At 43.1% G+C, this 18,239-nt stretch overlaps 1 protein-coding gene across 2 annotated transcripts in view; it reads right to left on the reverse strand.

Annotated features, from left to right (window-relative positions):
- The window catches only part of PCNX2 (pecanex 2), a 310,678-nt gene that overhangs the window by 258,594 nt on the left and 33,845 nt on the right, over positions 1-18,239 (reverse strand). For both annotated transcript variants that reach the window (XM_002698790.7, XM_005226237.5), the window contains exons 6-8: positions 14,631-14,778; positions 14,360-14,505; positions 10,916-11,009 (exon numbers count right to left, since the gene is read on the reverse strand). In XM_002698790.7, coding sequence (XP_002698836.1) covers positions 10,916-11,009; positions 14,360-14,505; positions 14,631-14,778 — 388 coding nt within the window. The remainder of the gene's footprint in view (positions 1-10,915; positions 11,010-14,359; positions 14,506-14,630; positions 14,779-18,239) is intronic.

Below are 18,239 nucleotides of genomic sequence, written 5' to 3' on the forward strand. Positions count from 1 at the left end.
ACAATGATTCATAAATAAACAGAAGCTCAAAACAAGTGAATCCAGATAAATATAAATAGATGATTACTAATGTAATCTACTCTACGTTTTTTTTTAATAGAAACAAGTTGAGATACAAAAATCCCTGATAAAGATCCTATAAACTGATTTGCTCCAGATGAGTTTACCATTCAGTAGACCAAGGCTACTTTATGAGTAATAGATTCTCAAAATGAATGTAAACACTATGTCTTTCCATAAGATTTCACTGGGGAGCAGATGATAGGCATTTTGTGCACACTTTTAAACATTTTGTATGCATTTACATGAGATTGCTTTTGACACTAGAAAAGGTTTTATAATACTAAAGCATGGTTGTGCATCATTTACAGAAGAAAGCTGTTCTATGTTGCTTGCAAGAATTCACAGATGAAAGAAAGGTAAATCTTTGCTGAACAAAGAACAGAAACTATCAAGTTTTCATTGCAAGACATACAGAGGAAATAATAAAAGTCTGCTTTGCAGTGAACCCTTTGGACACAAAACACACTTCAACTTTTATGCAGCTTCACCTTCAACTTCCTAGGCAGAGAGACTATTTCAACTTCGATTTTCTAGGCAGATGAGCTCATAGGATGGTCTGAGCTGAATGAGTCCTGTGTCCTGCGTAATAAATTTATCCTCTGAAATTTTTTTTTTTACATAGCAATTCGGAATTCTGCTGTTCAAGCCATTGTCCCTTCTTCTAGTTTCTGAGGCAAGCAGGACTACATGAGATAATGTTACCAAAGGTACTGGCTTTCTGGACAGTTATTGTACAACCAGAAAATACCGTTTATATTTCTCTGGCAGTTAATGAGAAATGTATTGGTTCCCACAATGACAGAGGGACCAAGGAGGGAAATTTGTTTCCTCCCCTGGTTTCCTCCAGGAATCCCCAGAGAGACACAGAAGTTACACAGCAAACAATTCCCTATTCATACTTGGGAGTCAGGGATATAAAACTGTCACATGGCAACTAGGCTTAACAATGGTGAAGAGGAATGGCTTTCTGGCCAATAATGAGAATCAGGGGTTTAATGGCCTAGTTGGAGGCGATCCCAGCCACTGAAGTCGCCTTAAAGGGAAAACACTGCTTTTCTAATATCTTCCATGGCTGAAGGGCTTAGAAACAGCCCCAACTCGGAATCCTTCCAAGTTCAAAATCAAACTTTATGTTTACTCTGATAGGAGAACTCTAAATGTAATGGCATTATAAGCCAGGCATAAAATAGTAAAGTACCTTCTCTAAAACTGCCAAAGAGGCCAAAAAGCTGGGACACAACAGGTTGATAGACTACAAGGTACTTAACCGCCTTAAAAATCTCATAAAGTGACTCATAAAAGTGCGAGAGGAAAGACTTTCCTCAGCGTAAAGTCTGCCTCTATTGCTATGTAAAGTCATGGTGAACCTTAACCACCGCCCTACTGCTTCTGTTTGGAGACCATTTAACGACAGCTTACATGGCCCAGCGTCCCCTATGAGAGGTACCGTACTAAGCACTACATATGGTTGCTGTTCAGCTGCTCAGCTGTGCCTGACTCTTTGTGAGCCCGTGGACTGCCAGCACACCAGGCACACCCTTCACCATCTCCACTATCTTCACTATGTTTGAGTTTGCTCAGACATATGTGCTTTGAATTGGTGATGTCATCCAACTATCATGTCATCTGTCATCCCCTTCTCCTCCTGCCCTCAGTCTGTCCCTGCATCAGGGTCTTTTCCAATGAGTCAGCTGTTCACATCAGGTGGCCAAAGTATTGGAGCTTCAGCTATGATATTTAGCTTTTGAAGCCACCCACTGAATTCATTCCTAGTATTATTTCCATTTATGGATTAGAAAGCTGATGCTTAAAATGATCAAGGAAGCTGCTCATTGTCAAACCCAAAGTTACTCTTTGTGCAGGAATGGGAATCTGAGTCAGTCCAAGATGAAAGTTCAAGCTGCAGACACAACCCCTCTGATGTCAGGGAAGTGTGGCTTTCCTTCAGGAAATGTCAGCTTTCCATCACAGTCATCTTTCATATGGACAAAAAAAATCATTTCCATTGAATGGAATATAATGCTAGAAAATCAAATTTGAGACTCAATCTCAATTTTTACAGAGAAGGGTTAAAAAGAGCCATTTTGCACGTTTTTTCCCCTCCATTTTGCTACTTATGAAAGGAGAAGATAACATTCTGTATTACGTATATACACCACGTGTGTGCTGCTAAGTCTCTTTCAGTTCAGTTCAGTTCAGTTCAGTCGCTCAGCCGTGCCCGACTCTTTGCGACCCCATGAATCGCAGCATGCCAGGCCTCCCTGTCCATCACCAATTCCCGAAGTTCACTCAGACTCACGTCCATCGAGTCAGTGATGCCATCCAGCCATCTCATCCTCTGTCGTTCCCTTCTCCTCCCGCTCCCAATCCCTCCCAGCATCAGAGTCTTTTCCAATGAGTCAACTCTTCGCATGAGGTGGCCAAAGTATTAGAGTTTCAGCTTCAGCATCATTCCTTCCAAAGAAATCCCAGGGCTGATCTCCTTCAGAATGGACTGGTTGGATCTCCTTGCAGTCCAAGGGACTCTCAAGAGTCTTCTGCAACACCACAGTTCAAAAGCATTAATTCTTCAGTGCTCAGCCTTCTTCACAGTCCAACTCTCACATCCATACATGACCACAGGAAAAACCATAGCCTTGACTAGACGGACCTTTGTTGGCAAAGTAATGTCTCTGCTTTTGAATATGCTATCTAGGTTGGTCATAACTTTCCTTCCAAGGAGTAAGTGTCTTTTAATCTCATGGCTGCAGTCACCATCTGCAGTGATTTTGGAGCCCAGAAAAATAAAGTCTGAGTCTCTTTAGTTGTGTCCAACTCTTTGCAACTCCATGGACTGTAACCCAGCAGGCTTCTCTGTCCATGGAATTCTCCAGGCAAGAATACCGGAGTGGGCTATGTGCCCTCCTACAGGGGATCTTCCTGATCCAGGGATCGAACCCGCATTTCCTATGGCTCCTGCACTGCAGGTGGATTTTTTACCACTGAGCTGCCAGGGAAGCCCTCATATATATATACTATTATGTATAAGTTAGTTAACAAGGACCTACTATATAGTGGGTTTGATCCCTGAGTCAAGAAGATCCCCTGGAGGAGTGCATGACAGCCCACTCCAGTATTCTTGTCTGGAGAATCCCATGGACAGAGGAGCCTGGTGGGCTACCATCCATGGGGTCTCAAACACAACTGAGCGACTAACACACACACACACACACACACACACACACACAGCATAGCACAGGGAACTGTACTCAGTGCTCTGTGATGACCTACATGGGAAGAGAATCCAAAAAAAGGGGGATATATGAATATGTATAGCTGATTCACCTTGCTGTACAGCAAAAACTAACACAAAGCAGTAAAGCAACTATACGTCAATAAAAGTTAAATTTTAAAAAATACATTGACCAGACAAACTCCTATTGCTTCTGGCTCTTCCCCTCCAACAGTCAGGTGAGGGAGTGATCTGTGGGTGCTGTTTGAATAATCCACTTTCACTGGGTTGTTTCTCTGCAGAGAGGTCTAATTTCTCCTGCTGCAAGCAGAACCAAACATGACATCCTCCATGGGATTTCACAGCCCACCTCTCCCCCTCCTGCTCTACCTCTTATCTGCTATCCCTAAATGACCAGTTGGCGTCTGCTATCCAAAACTCTAATTGGGCTACCTTGTCATTTCCAATGATTAATTTGATTCAGTTCACTACTGAGCATCCACCTACAGAGGGCTAAGTGAGGGCTACGGAGGCACCCTAGTATTTTTATTTGTTGTTTAGTCACTAAATTGTGCCCAACTCTGCAACCCCATGAACTGTAGCCCACCAGGCTCCTTTGTCCGTGGGATTCTCCGGGCGAGAATACTGGAGTGGGTAGCCAGTTCCTTCTCCAGGGGATCTTTCTGACCCAGAAACTGAACCCGTGCTTCCTGCATTTAGCAGACGGATTCTTTACCACTGAGCCACCAGAGAACCCCAGAGGCACCCTAGCCAAGGTGACTTATCCTTAAACAAGAACAGTCTAGAAGAGCTAGGTGTCTCGAGCACCAGGGAGAGTGTGGCAAGCTCCTCTAACAGCAGCATGGAGGGATGGAGTAATTGTCATGGAAGGACTGACACAGGAAAGATGGATATAAGAGGCAGATAGTAATCTGTGCTTGGGAAGAAGAGAACTCCAGAAGGTAGCATTCCAGGCAAAAACAGGCAGAGGCCTGGAAGAGGAAGGGTTGGAGGCCAGCACCATGGGCCTCCAGGAGTGAAGCAGTGAAGCATGGGCTGTGAAGGGTGCCTGGAGGAGGTGGGGGTCTGTGTAAGATCACCCCAATATCACACGTGTTAGCAAGAGGACTGCCTCACCCAGGTCTCAGAGCACTCACAGGCCTCAGCCAACCATATATGTTATCTGTGGCCTGTGGCAATTCAAAAAAAAATATTAAAATCAATAACATTAGACAAAATAGAGGGACGTCCCTGGTGATCCAGTGCTTAAAACTTCACCTTCCAATGCAGGGGGTGTGGGTTCAATTCCTGGTCAATGGCTAAGATCCCACAGGCCTCTCAGACAAAAAATCAGAAACATAAAAAATAATAGAATACATTATTGAATATTATAACAAATTCAGTAAAGATTTTTTTTAATGGTCCACATCAAAAAAAAATCTTTTTAAAAAATGGATTTTTATAGATAAATGGGAATTTCTAGCTCCTCTTGGGAATAAATTGGAAAATCTGGCCACCCAGGCTTCCCAAGCTGCCATGAGCACCCTAAATAGCCCTCTAGCAAGTGCATGTGCTCAGTCGTGTCTGACTCTTTGCGACCCCATGGACTGTAGTCCACCAGGCTCCTCCGTCCATGGGATTTTCGAGGCAAGAATATGGGACAGGTTGCCATTTCCTCCTCCAGGGGATCTTCCCAACCTCAGGGATCAAACCCACACCTCTTGTGTCTCCTGCATTGGCAGGTGGAGTCCTTACCACTGGTGCCACAGGACCAGTGCCCTCCAGTGGACTCAGCACCCAGTGCCGCTCGCGTTTGATTCTGGGTCCACTTCATCCATTTGCCCCCCTGCCTGGCACCCAGGAATTGGGGCTGCGGCCCCTGCCTGCAGAAGGGTGCTGGGGGAGGGATTTAAGAGTCCCCCGGCCACTTAGTAGCTACTGAGGTTGGGCTTGTTTCTTCGTCAGTCTCAGTTTCCTTTTCTATCTAATGGAGCTAATATCACCTACCTCTACTTTGTCACACGGATGAAAGGGGATAATTTAATACTTAGCACAGTGCTTAGTGCAGAATAAATCATTGACAAGCGATGGCTGCTGCCACCACAACTATGACAGGAAAACACTTCCTCCAGGGCCGGGAACTGCCAGGACGCTGCTTCCCACGGAAAGACTCGAGGCCCACTGGAATACAGTGTCAAGTGTGAGTGACTTGGCCCTCCAACCGCTGTCACTGCACTTGACCAGCTAGGTGCTGCTCTGATGTCTTTACCTCTAGCATTAAAGAAAGGAATGACACTCTCCATATATACAGACACACACACAGGTATGTTAATGAAAGGATTGTTGTTGTTCAGTTGCTAAGTCATGTTCAACTCTTTGCGACCCCATGGACTGCAGCACGCACAGGACACCAGAACATAAGGCGCCCAGGTCAGTAAGTGTCCAATATGCTACCGGGGAAGAGCGGAGAGATAGCTCCAGAAAGAATAAAGCAGCTGGGTCAAAGTGGAAATGATGCCCAGTTGTGGATGTGTCTCGTGGTGAAAGTAAAGTCTGATGCTATAAAGAACAATATTGCATAGGAACCTGGAATGTTAGGTCCATGAATCAAGGTAAATTGGATGTGGTCAATGCAAAAATTAACACACTCAAACTAAACCAGCTTGGGTATTTCCCTGGTGGTCCAGTGGCTAAGACTCTGCTCTCCCAGTGCAGAAAGCCCAGGTTCAAACCTAGTCAGGGAACTAGATCCCAATGCCAAAACTAAAGATCCCACATGCGGCAAATAAGACCTGCTGCTGCTGCTGCTAAGTCGCTTCAGTCATGTCTGACTCCGTGCGACCTCGTAGATGGCAGCCCACCAGGCTCCTCCAACCTTGGGATTCTCCAGGCAAGAACACTGGAGTGGGTTGCCATTTCCTTACCCAATGCATGAAAGTGAAAAGTGAAAGTGAAGTCACTCAGTCGTGTCTGACTCTTCGTGACCCCATGGACTGCAGCCTACCAGGCTCTTCCGTCCATGGGATTTTCCAGGCAAGAGTACTGGAGTGGGGTGCCATTGCCTTCTCCAAATAAGACCTAGTGCAACTAAATAAATACATAAATTCTTTTTGAAAACAACAACAAATTAAACCAGCCTGTTTGCTTTCATCCTAAAGATAGTGAAAGTGTTAGTCAGTCAGTGTGTCTGACTCTCTGCAACCCCATGGACTGTAACCCACCAGGCTCCTCTGTCCATGGAATTCTCCAGGCAAGAATACTGGAGTGGGTTGGTCATTCCCTTCTCCAGGTGATCTTCCCAACCCAGAGATCAAACCCATGTCTCCCTCATTGTAGGCAGATTCTTTATAGCCTGAGCCACCCAGGAAGCCCTGCTCTCATCCTATCTTACCACAATTTTTCATTCATACAAGCAGTTCAAAAATACCCAAGCCATCACTACACCACACGCATCCACAAAAGCCAAGTCTGATTACAAATCCAAAGAAATTAGCCTCCCACATGTGGGTGGCACAGCTTTTAACATCTCTTAGCCTGGGGAGGAGTGTGAGACTGTTGAAATAGTCACCCTAAGGCTGTCAGACAGCAGCTGAAATCCAGAAGATCATCTGACTCTACATAGGACTGAGCCATTTTTTCTGAGCATGAATTAAACAAATGGCAGTCCCATGCGTGCTTTCCCAGCATCATCCCAGGAACACCTTCAATGCTATAATTTTGCTAAGTGAAGTGACCAGAGTTTTGTGCTCAAGCATCAAACAAGAAGCACCACACACCTCCTGTGCCCAAATGGGCCACTGAATGGCCATAACATTCCAGAACAAAGTCCCTTCGAAAGGACCAACTTATCTCAAAGAGTAGACAGTACAGAGGACATGTATATTCTCAAATAATAAAATGGCATCCACTCCAGTATTCTTACCTGGGAAGTCCCGTGGACAGAAGAGCCTGGCAGGCTACAGTCCAAGGGGTCACAAAGAGTCGGACATGACTGGGCGGCCAAGCACACATACATATAATAGCAGACATGTATATTATTTTATCTTTAAGCACAAGAAAGAGATGATGTGCATGACTGTGGGCCATTCTTTCTTAGAACTCTTAAGACTGATGCCCTGTCAAACTACCTTAGGAAAAAGCAGATAATCAAAGACTTAGAACTTAGCATGTAGGAGAATTTCCCTTGTGGTCCAGTGGTTCAGACGTCACCTTCCAATGCAGGAGGTGAGAGTTCGATCCCTGGTCAAGGAGCTAAGACCCCACACGCTTTGCGGCCACAAAACCAAAGCATAAAACAGAAGAAATATTGTAACAAATTCAATAAAGACTTTTAAATGGTCCACATTAAAAAAAAATCTTTAAAAATAGAAAAAAGAACATCGCATGTAGCGCTGGGGGACCAAGACCTTGTCCGTCAGAATGTTCACATACAAAAAATGTAAGAGACAACGAGGAACGTTCCTTTAAAAGAAGGTTGCTTTTATAAACTCGATCATCACTCTCTTTAAAGAAGGACAGTCATTAATTTACTTGCATTTTACCAGAAGGAGAGTCCTCAGGGATCATTTGTCCACTTCTGCTGCCCAGCATCCATGCACCGTGGGGCTTCCCAGGCGGCACTCGTAGTAGTGGTAAAGAACCCACCTGCCAATCCAGGAGACTCAAGAGATGCACGTTCAACCCCCGGGTCTGGAAGATGCCCTGGAGAGTAGGAAATGGCAACCCACTCCAGTATCCTCCCTGGTAAATCCCATGGACAGAGGGGCCTGGTGGGCTACGTCTATGGAGTCGCAGAGTCCAACACAATTGAGCAACTAAGCACATGTCGACCCACCCTGCTCCAGTTTCCCCTCTGAAGAGAACTCCCGTACGTTCTCAAAGGGAACCTGGCATTCCAGCTCTGTGCATGTACTTAGACCCAAGCCAAGTACCTGCCTTGGTGGCTGGGCTCAGGGTCCACGGCCCAGTGAGAATGAAGGAGTCACAGTTTATGGGGAAGAAATATGTTATCTCCAGTGGACTTGAATGAGAGAAGACATAAGATGTGGGGCTACTGAAGCACCTTTTCTTGTAGTATCAGAGCATTTTATTTACTCTCAGTCACAAGGCATGTGGGACCCTAGTTCCCCAACCAGGGATTGAACTTGTACCCACTGTGTTGAAAACACAGGGTCTCAACCACGGGGCCAGCAGGGAAGACCCTGCAGCCATCTTTTGACTATCAGGGTGAGGCGTTTGAGAGTGATGTCAAAAAGAGCAACAGGAAGGTGATGGGAGAAGCAGAAACCACACACTTGAAGCCATCTACCCAAGACAGCTCCGTTACATGGCCCCTAAATTTGCATTTTGGTGAAGGCTGCTGGACTTGGATTTCTCTCATGGGTAACAGAAAGGGTCTAACTGTTCATGTACATGGGAAGGCAGATCTAGAAAAGGACTGACATTTTGAGACACTGCTAAGCCACAGGGCTTCATAGGAAAACACAACTGGTGTCCCCTAAAACTCCAGCAGGGCCAAAACCTACCCTCACCAAAATCTCTCACCAAGAGTAAATGCTCTATGGCAATCCTTAGCCTCAACAGGTCTCGAAAGGAGGAGGAGCAGTGATTAAACGGAAAAGAGCTCTAGCTGAGGAAGACACACAGAGGAAACAAAAGCAAACAAGAGTTGGAGGGAAATTAATGAGGAGAGAGAAATCAAGGGGAGAAGGTGAGTTAATGGTATCTCTCAGTGAGGTATGGTCCAAGGAATGGGGCTTACTGAAAACCCTACTGGCACGCTTTTTAATTCTTATCTGCACACTGTGTATTTTTAGTGTTTTAAGGCTCTGGATAGGTGGTCTTATTCTACCTGCCATTACCAGCAAAAGGCAGTTCAAATATTTTCCTCGGGGAAAGTGAAGCCCATTTATCAGGAAAACAAAAATTAAAAAGCTTTGCAAATCTACTTGGGGATAAAATAAGAGGCTTGTACTTGTTCCAAATACAGCGTAAAAACACTACAGCTTTCAACTGAGGATTGTAGGGTAACAGGACAGCTTCCCAAGCTGTGTTCTCATGTAATTAAATATTTCATCTGAAGAAAGCTGCCACCTTAGATGACTGAACTCATCAAATCATTGCCACAAAATATCCTGGAGGCTGGAGCCAAGATGGGGTGGCAGACCTGTCTCTCCTCATGGGTCTCCATTGGCAAACACCACTTTGCATGCTTTTCGGCTGAAGAATGAGAATTTTGTGTTGTTTGTTTTGATTGAAATGTGGGTACCAAGGGAGATAAGGAACAGTGGAAGGCAGGTGGGTGATGGAGACTATTCCTGTCTCCCCCCAGGACTCACTCTGGACCCGAGCAGGCTGCTTTGGGGCTGGGACCCAGGTGGGGTTGTGTGGCCGTGAATACTGCTGTGGTCAGCCACAGCAGCCGTCAGATCTACCGTGACGGCTGACACCAGTACTCCTGAGCAGGTGAGAAGCAGTAGGAATGGCAAAAGAACACCCTGAAAGGCTGGCACATGGCAGAATCCCACCTGAAGGCCAGACTGCAGGGACGAGGACAGACTTTGTTCTAAGTACACTAGAGGCTCACCTTGAACTTCCCACGCACAGCTGGTAAGGAAACTTTGACCTCAGGAAGGAACACTGCACCCTAGAAACTAGGAGTAGAGCTCCTGTAACTCCCTTTACACTCTCCAGACATGAAGTCTAAGGCATTTCAGTGACATCACAAAAGTCTTCCATAAATCCTCAAAAAGGTACAGCTCTAGAGAAATGTATATGAAAAATGTACTCTCACTCAGAGCAAGCCACTGAGGCATGACCCTATGGATTATCCTCAAAGAATCTTGAAGTCCAGGATGAAGGATGAACTCAATCCACAACTGAGAAGACTTATAGCTTGCCTAATGTCACGTATTAATCCACATGTGTTTTGGACGTGCAAGTGAATTCCGTATCAACATAATGAACATGATTAAGAAAGTTACTCAACACACTCAGAAGGAGAACAGAAAAGATGTTTAGACCATCTACCAGCAAAAGAGTCTGCCTCATCCATACAGATGAAAACTAACCATTTCTCTAGTTCATTCCTTGAGACGGATTTCATAATACATCCTCAGACGGCATCAATGCCTTCCCCATATCATTTACACAGGATTCCACTCTATTCATACCAACATGCTATATTTATTTTTGGAAGTGGCTACTATGAAGGTATAATGGACTTCCCTGGTGGCTCAGATGGTAAAAGCATCTGCCTGCAATGCGGGAGACCCGGGTTCGATCCCTGGGTTGGGAAGAGCCCCTTGGAGAAGGAAATGGCAACCCACTCCAGTATTCTTGCCTGGAAAATCCCATGGACAGACAGAGGAGCCTGGTGTGCTACAGTCCATGGGATTGCAAAGAGTCGGACATGAGTGAGCAACTTCACTCTCACTATGAAGGTGGTTCCATTTATTTTTTATTATTCTACAATATCTGGTTTTCTTTTTCTTTTGATGAGACCCACATGCTTTCATGCCCACAGATGGATTAACACATTCGACACCAGGATCCTCACTTCATTTACAGTCAGAGTAAGTTGCATGGAAGTTGCTGGGGGCAGTGACACACCTCCCCAACTTGAAAACAAGCCCTACTTACCCAGCATGAGAGAAGCCTTCATAATTTGATGGCTGATGCTGGAAAGGGCCTTCTTTCTGATTTCCAGACTTTAAATAACAGGATTTAATCTCCCCTGCAAAAGTTCAGCAAAGAACATTACACAACTGCTTGTATATGATCATTTCTGTGGATACTTTTTTCAAGTTAGAGGGAACTAATTTTGGATGATTTTAATAATAATTGTTGGTAATCTAAGTCCATTCTTTGTATTTCTCCATAGAAGGAAAATCTGAGGCATCACTATAATAATATTTTCATTGAAGTATAGTTGATTCACAATGTCGTGTTAGTTTCAGGTGTGCAGCAAAGCAATTCCATTATACATATACATCTACATTCTTTTCAGAGTCTTTTCCATTGTAGGTTATTACAGGATACTGAATATACTTCCTAATGCTATAGAGTAGGTCCTTGTTTATTTATTTTATATATAATATATAATAATATACACAATATAACATTATAACATGTAATATATCATTTATTTATGTATAAATACATTTATTATATATAATAAATATATTTATATATAATTTTATATAATCATATAAATATAATTTACATATAATTATATAATATATAATGTTTTATATGTAATTCAATTTATATTTTTTATATATATATAATATATAATAGTATATCTGTTAGTTCCAAATCCCTAGTATATCCCTCCCTGCTTTCCCCTTTGGTAAGCATAAGTTTGTTTTCTACCTCTGTGAGTCTGTTTCTGCTTTCTAAGTATGTTCACTTGTATCCATTTTTTTAGATCCCACATATAAGTGATATCACATGACTCAGTTACTTATCACTTAATTGCTTTTCATCGATTAATTTGCACCATCTCTAATCTTCTTCTAATACATTCTTTTCAATGCATTTTTTGGTATATTCTCTTCATGTGTCAGGATGATCTGCGCATGCTGTAACTGGGGGTTTGTCTTGTTTTGGTATCATGCACAAAAAGAGGCTTATTAAATGCATGGTTTTGATAAGTGGGCCACATGGGGCCATCCCTACCTTTGAATTTGCAGATAAGCACTGGCATAGCTGCTGACTGGGGTGTCAGCCTGGTAATGAGGGAAAGCACCAGATGGAATTAATTTAGCCTGCTAAAGTGGTTCAGGGTATTGAGGTGTGAAAATCAGTTCACTTTGTAAATGTAAACGGCTTCTCCCCAGAAGAGGTTTTAACTGTACTTTCTTCAGGTGACAGGGGAGCATCATTAGCCTTGTCTGTTAGGAGTAGTTGCAAGGCATTCCACAGTGCCTGACCTCAACTCGAAGGCTGTCCCACCAAGCAAAGCACAGACAGTGACAACCACAGCCCCTCTGGAGGCTTGGACAAAGGTGATAATGTTGTTCTTTATAATATAAAAGTCTCTTTGTATTTCTACAGATGCAAAAGCACTTCAAACTATAAATTACTGGTCTATAGAGAGACGGTAACACATAATTTATTATCCAAACCAGGATCTATTTGTAAGTAGAATGTGCGTGCAAGGGTGTGAAGTCATTTCAATCATGTTGGACCCTGTGGACTGTGGCCCACCAGGCTCCTCTGTCCACTGGATTTGCCAGGCAAGAATACTGGAGTGGGTGGCCACGCCCTCCTCTAGGGGATCTTCCCAACCCAGGCATCAAACCCACATCTCCTGTATTGGCAGGCAGGTTCTTAACCACTAGCACCACCTGGGAAGCCCTTGACAGTAGACTAATCAAGTATTAATTAATCTTTAAAAAATTTAACCCAAGACTCATCCTAGAAAACCTAGGATCTATATCTCTTAATCAAAGGAACCTTGACCTTGCCACTTAATGATTTTTTCTTTCTTTCTCCCTTCCTTTCTCTCTTTTTCTATTACTTTTAATCTTTTTGTAACAAGGCATTAAAAATATATCAAAGTCAGATTTCAGCATATATCCAATAAATATTTATTAGGTGCTGGACATTACATTCCTGAAATTTACAATTGTGAAAATGGGGAGAATGTCAGTAATCAAATTATTATAAGGCAATAAACATTGGGCTTCCCCAGTGGTTCAACAGTAAAGACTCTGCCTGCAAGGCAGGAGACTCAGAAGGCTTGGGTTTGATCCCTGGGTAGGGAAGATCCCCTGGAGTAGGAAATGGCAACCCACTCCAGTGTTCTTGCCTGGAAAATCCATGAACAAAGGAACCTGGCACGCTGTGGCCCAGGGGGTTACAAAGAGTCAGACACAATCGAAGCAACTGAGCACTCAGTAAACAACTAGAAGCTGTAATAGTCTCAAAGCAGGAAAGGGATAGGCTGTTGAGAGAGCAAAAGCACAGATGAAATTTATTAAGCCTGGGATATCCAGGAAAGGCTTCCCTGAAGAATCTTCTTTAGAATAGAGATCTGAAGGATAAATGGCACAATGCAGGCATAGGGGCGTGGTATACGCAAAGGCCCTGAGGCAGAGGGCGCACAGCCTGTCCAAAGAACACTAACTGTGAGCAGTCAGCACGAAGCCTTCCTGTTTCAAAGTCTAATACAGGGATTCCCTGCTTTTCAAAAGTTCACTTTATGCACTTCACTTTTTACAAAAGATCAACCTTAGTACCTATTTTGCTAACCGAAAGAAATCTGGAAATAAGTTCTGCTTCTAAAAGGCTAAAAGTAAAAACAGCATTCAGTCTTTGTCCTGCAGTGAGCTATAGAGCCAGCTCACACCCTAAGCAATAAGAGTAGCATCCCCAGGCTCCCACCCAGCATCTCAGCATCAAACCATCATGGCTTTGAATTGGGAACATCTGTGTATTATACTCGGAGAAGGCAATGGCACCCCACTCCAGTACTCTTGCCTGGAAATTCCCATGGACGGAGGAGCCTGGTAGGCTCCAGTCCATGGGGTCGCTAAGAGTCGGGCACGACCGAGCGACTTCACTTTGACTTTTCACTTTCATGCATTGGAAAAGGAAATGGCAACCCACTCCAGTATTCTTGCCTGGAGAATCCCAGGGACAGAGGAGCCTAGTGGGCTGCCGTCTATGGGGTCGCACAGAGTCGGACACGACTGAAGCGACTTAGCAGCAGCAGCAGCAGTGTATTATACTGATGCATTTTATGTATCCCTGGATAACTGCTTCTTCACTTGACCGGTTTCATGGAAGACAAATTTTCCACGGACTCGGTAGGGGGTGGTTTCAGGATGATTCAAGGGCATTGTATTTGTTGTGCACTTTATTTCTGTTATTATTACATCAGATCCACCTCAGATCATCAGGCATTAGATCCCAGAGGCTGAGGAGTTTACATCATTTTAGTTTAGGAAGGGTCTCATAGGACCTTTCTACTTTCAGATGGCTGGTAAACCTGTCCTCAGGCTAAGAGACCATATAGGACTTGAGAAAGCTGCCAGCTTCCCCCCTCCACCTCATGAGTATAGAGCTCTAAAGACTTACCATGTTCATCGATGAAGACATGCATCGCATCCACGGACATCTCGTCTTGCACCGATGTTTCAGGCCCACTTATGACTTGTAGCACAGAACTGTCTTGTTGGGAAGTCACCCTGTAGATTATTTGCCTTTGTCTATTGCCCTGGAAACTTAACACACATAAAGGTTTCAAAAATGATGCGGAACACCTCTTTATCCTTAACAAAGCATTAAAAGAAGTAGCCAGTGAATGAGACTGTACCAGCACAAAGTTATATGAGTAAGTTATCCTTACAGGGTTGGGATCTTGGCAGGTTCCGTGAGCCCAGGGCTTGTGCTGGTGTGGTCTTGACTTTGCACGTCTGGTTTTCCTTGTTTGGCAATGGGTCCACTGGGTTTCTCACTTTCCAGGATTTCTTCCTTTTTCTCCTGGGAGCAGTTATCTGAAAAACACTGCTTTATGTATTAACATAATACTTAGTAAGAAATTGGGAGAAGGCAATGGCACCCCACTCCAGTACTCTTGCCTGGAAAATCCCATGGACAGAGGAGCCTGGTAGGCTGCAGTCCATGGGGTCGCTAAGAGTCAGACACGACTGAGCGACTTCACTTTCACTTTTCACTTTCCTGCATTGGAGAAGGAAATGGCAACCCACTCCAGTGTTCTTGCCTGGAGAATCCCAGGGACGGGGGAGCCTGGTGGGCTGCCGTCTATGGGGTCGCACAGAGTCGGACACGACTGAAGCGACTTAGCAGCAGCAGCAGTAGTAAGAAATTAAGGTGGAAATGAGTGGAGGTAAGTTACCAAGCTGAAGTAAAAATAAATAGAAAAATGTAAATAGCTCCTATGAGGACTTCCCTCACGGTCCAATGGTTAAGACTTCACCTTCCAATTCAGGGGATGTGGGTTTGATCTCTGGTCAGGGAACTAAGATACCACATGTTGCAGAGCAACTAAGCCTGCACGCCACAGCTAGAGAAGCCAGTGTCCCACAACTACTGAAACGCATGTCTAAAGACACACATCAAAGGTCACAATGTCAAGGTCATTTTGACCTTTTCAAGGTCACAATGTCTTCTGTATTCCTATGACCAAAGCTGCCAATAGCTATGTTCTTCTGCGTAAATGTCTGCCTGAGAGAAGAACATGATTGTGTGGTTTGAACCTACAGGCTATTTCAAGGAGTGACATTCAGAAAGCCCACCAAGATCTGCCTTAAAAACTAAAATGACGCTAGCTTCCCTGGGGTCTGAATCCCATCACCATGTATAAAACAAAGGTTTTCATCCTTAGACTTGAAGTAATTAGAGACATATTGCTGGCTTCCACGTGAGTCCTGAAGAAAAATATTCCCAGTGCATCTGTGAAACGATTAGAATTGCTTTGGTACAAAAACGTTTGCATTTCATTTGACAGCTTGTCAAGATAGAAGTTTTCACAGTTTTCAAGAAACACATCTGTGAAAAAGTGCTATCATAACAAATAGCTTTAGCCAGTGATCATGTCACATAAAAACTGCAGTGAGGCATGTTTAGACAGCTCTATCTGCTAACACTACGTGTATGTGGACTCCTTCATTCATGTTGCTTTTAATACCTTAGTCTCTCCTTCTCTTAATTGGGCACATAACATATGCCAACCTATGGGCTACTTTGGGGCTTCTCTGATGGCTTGGTGGTAAAGAACCCTCCTGCCAAGACAGGAGATGCGGGTTCATCCCTGGGTTGGGAAGATCTCTTGGAGAAGGAAATGGCAACCCACTCCAGTATTCCTGCCTGGGAAATCTCATGGGCAGAGGAGTCTGGCAAGCTACAGTCCATGGGGTCGCAAAAGAGCTGGACACGACTTGGCGACCAAACAACAACAATGGCTACTTTTCTCCTTTTCCCTTTAAAAATACACACGTAAAGGAATTTCAGTGTCTAAAAATAGCACAAGTGAATGGCATATAATTTAAAACTAGAGAAAAGGGAAAAAATCTTAAATTACTCCTAACCCCACCATGCTGATTCAGGAGCCAATATGATAGATATCACACTGGAGTTTTCTTTTAGACATTTTTTTTTTCAAAAATAAAGTCATAATTTAGATGTTGTTTTATAACTATTCTACTTTTCTTAAATTATTACAAATATTTAATGATATATATTTCTACATCATCCAAAAATGGAAGTTATCTTACATTAATACAGTATAATTTACTAAACTAAATAGAAAAGCTATAAAACAGTTTTTGGTGTTGGGTTTTTTTGGATATTCTGCAGGCACATGGGATCTTAGTTATTTGTCCAGTGATCGAACCCATGTCCCCTGTGTTGTGGAGGCATGGAATCTTAAAAACTGGACCACCAGGGAAGTCCCCAAAAGCAGATATTGTTTTATAACTGTTTTACTTCTATAACTGTTCTACTTATCTTAAAGTACTATTAATATTTAATGACAGGAGATATTCTTCTGCATCATCCCCAAATGGAAACTAAATAATATTATATTAAAATAGTATAATTTATTAAACTAGACTCCTATTCTTATAAATTTAGTGTTCCTATTTTTCTATACTGCAGATATTAATAATTCTTCAATAACCATCTCCACATGCATTCATGATTATTTGCTTAGAAAGTCTAGGAGAAATTGAATATACAAATAGACAATAGCCATATAATATATATACAAATAGAACTCTGACCCACAATCTACACAATCTCAGAAAAATAATCCATTAGCTACAGTAACCAGCCCAGGAAACTAACATAATATGTACAAGTCATACTTGTCGGATATCAGACCACTATTTCTAGCAAACGACTCAGGAAGCCAAATAATAACTCCTGCAACAATCAGCCCAAAATGGACAGGAATTGATTAATAACTGAGAGCTTTCCTAATTTTTATCCCTGCTTCCAATTGCAGAAATCCAACCAATCAGAGGAAGCCAAATATGCTCTTTTAACCAATCATGTTTTTGCCTTTTTATACTGCTCATGGGGTTCTTCGGGCAAGAATACTGGAGTAGGTTGCCATTTTCTTCCCCATGATAAAGGACAGAAGTGGTAAGGACCTAAAAAACAGAAGAGATTAAGAGGTGGCAAGAATACACATAACTATACAAGAAATGTATACATGAAACTACACAAGAAAGGTCTCAATGACCCAGATAACCACGATGATGCAGTCACTCACCTAGAACTGGACACCCTGAAGTGTGAAGTCAAGCGGGCCTTAGGAAGCATACTATGAACAAAGCTAGTGGAGATGATGGAATTCCAGCTAGACTATTTAAAATCCTAAAAGATGATGATGTGAAAATGCTGCAAATTTGTGAATATGGCAGCAAATTTGGAAAACTCAGCAATGGCCACATGACTGGGAAAAGTCAGTTTTCATTCCTACCACAAAGAAAGGCAATGCCAAAGAATGTTCAAACTATCATATAATTGTGCTGATTTCACATGTTAGCATGATTATGCTCAAAATCTTCAAGCTAGGCTTCAGCAGTATGTGAACTGAGAACTTTCAGATGTAAAGCTGGATTTCAAAATGGCAAAGGAGCCAGAGATCAAATTGCAAACCTTCGCTGGATCATGGAAAAAGCAAGGGAATTAAAAAAAATCTATTTCTGCTTCATTGACTACACTAAAGCCTTTGACTATGTGGATTACAACAAACTGGAAAATTCTTAAAGAGATAGGACTACCAGACCACCTTACCTGTCTCCTGAGAAACCTTATGCAGGTCAAGAAGCAATAGTTAGAACTGGACATGGAACAACTGGTGGAAAATTGAGAAAGGAGTACAATAAGGCTGTATATTTTCACCCTGCTTAGACTTCCCTGGTGGCTCAGATGGTAAAGCGTCTGCCTACAATGCGGGAGACCCAGGTTCAGTCCCTGGGTCAGGAAG

Source organism: Bos taurus, chromosome 28 (assembly GCF_002263795.3).
Source record: "Bos taurus isolate L1 Dominette 01449 registration number 42190680 breed Hereford chromosome 28, ARS-UCD2.0, whole genome shotgun sequence".
Classification (NCBI taxonomy): Eukaryota; Metazoa; Chordata; class Mammalia; order Artiodactyla; family Bovidae; genus Bos; species Bos taurus.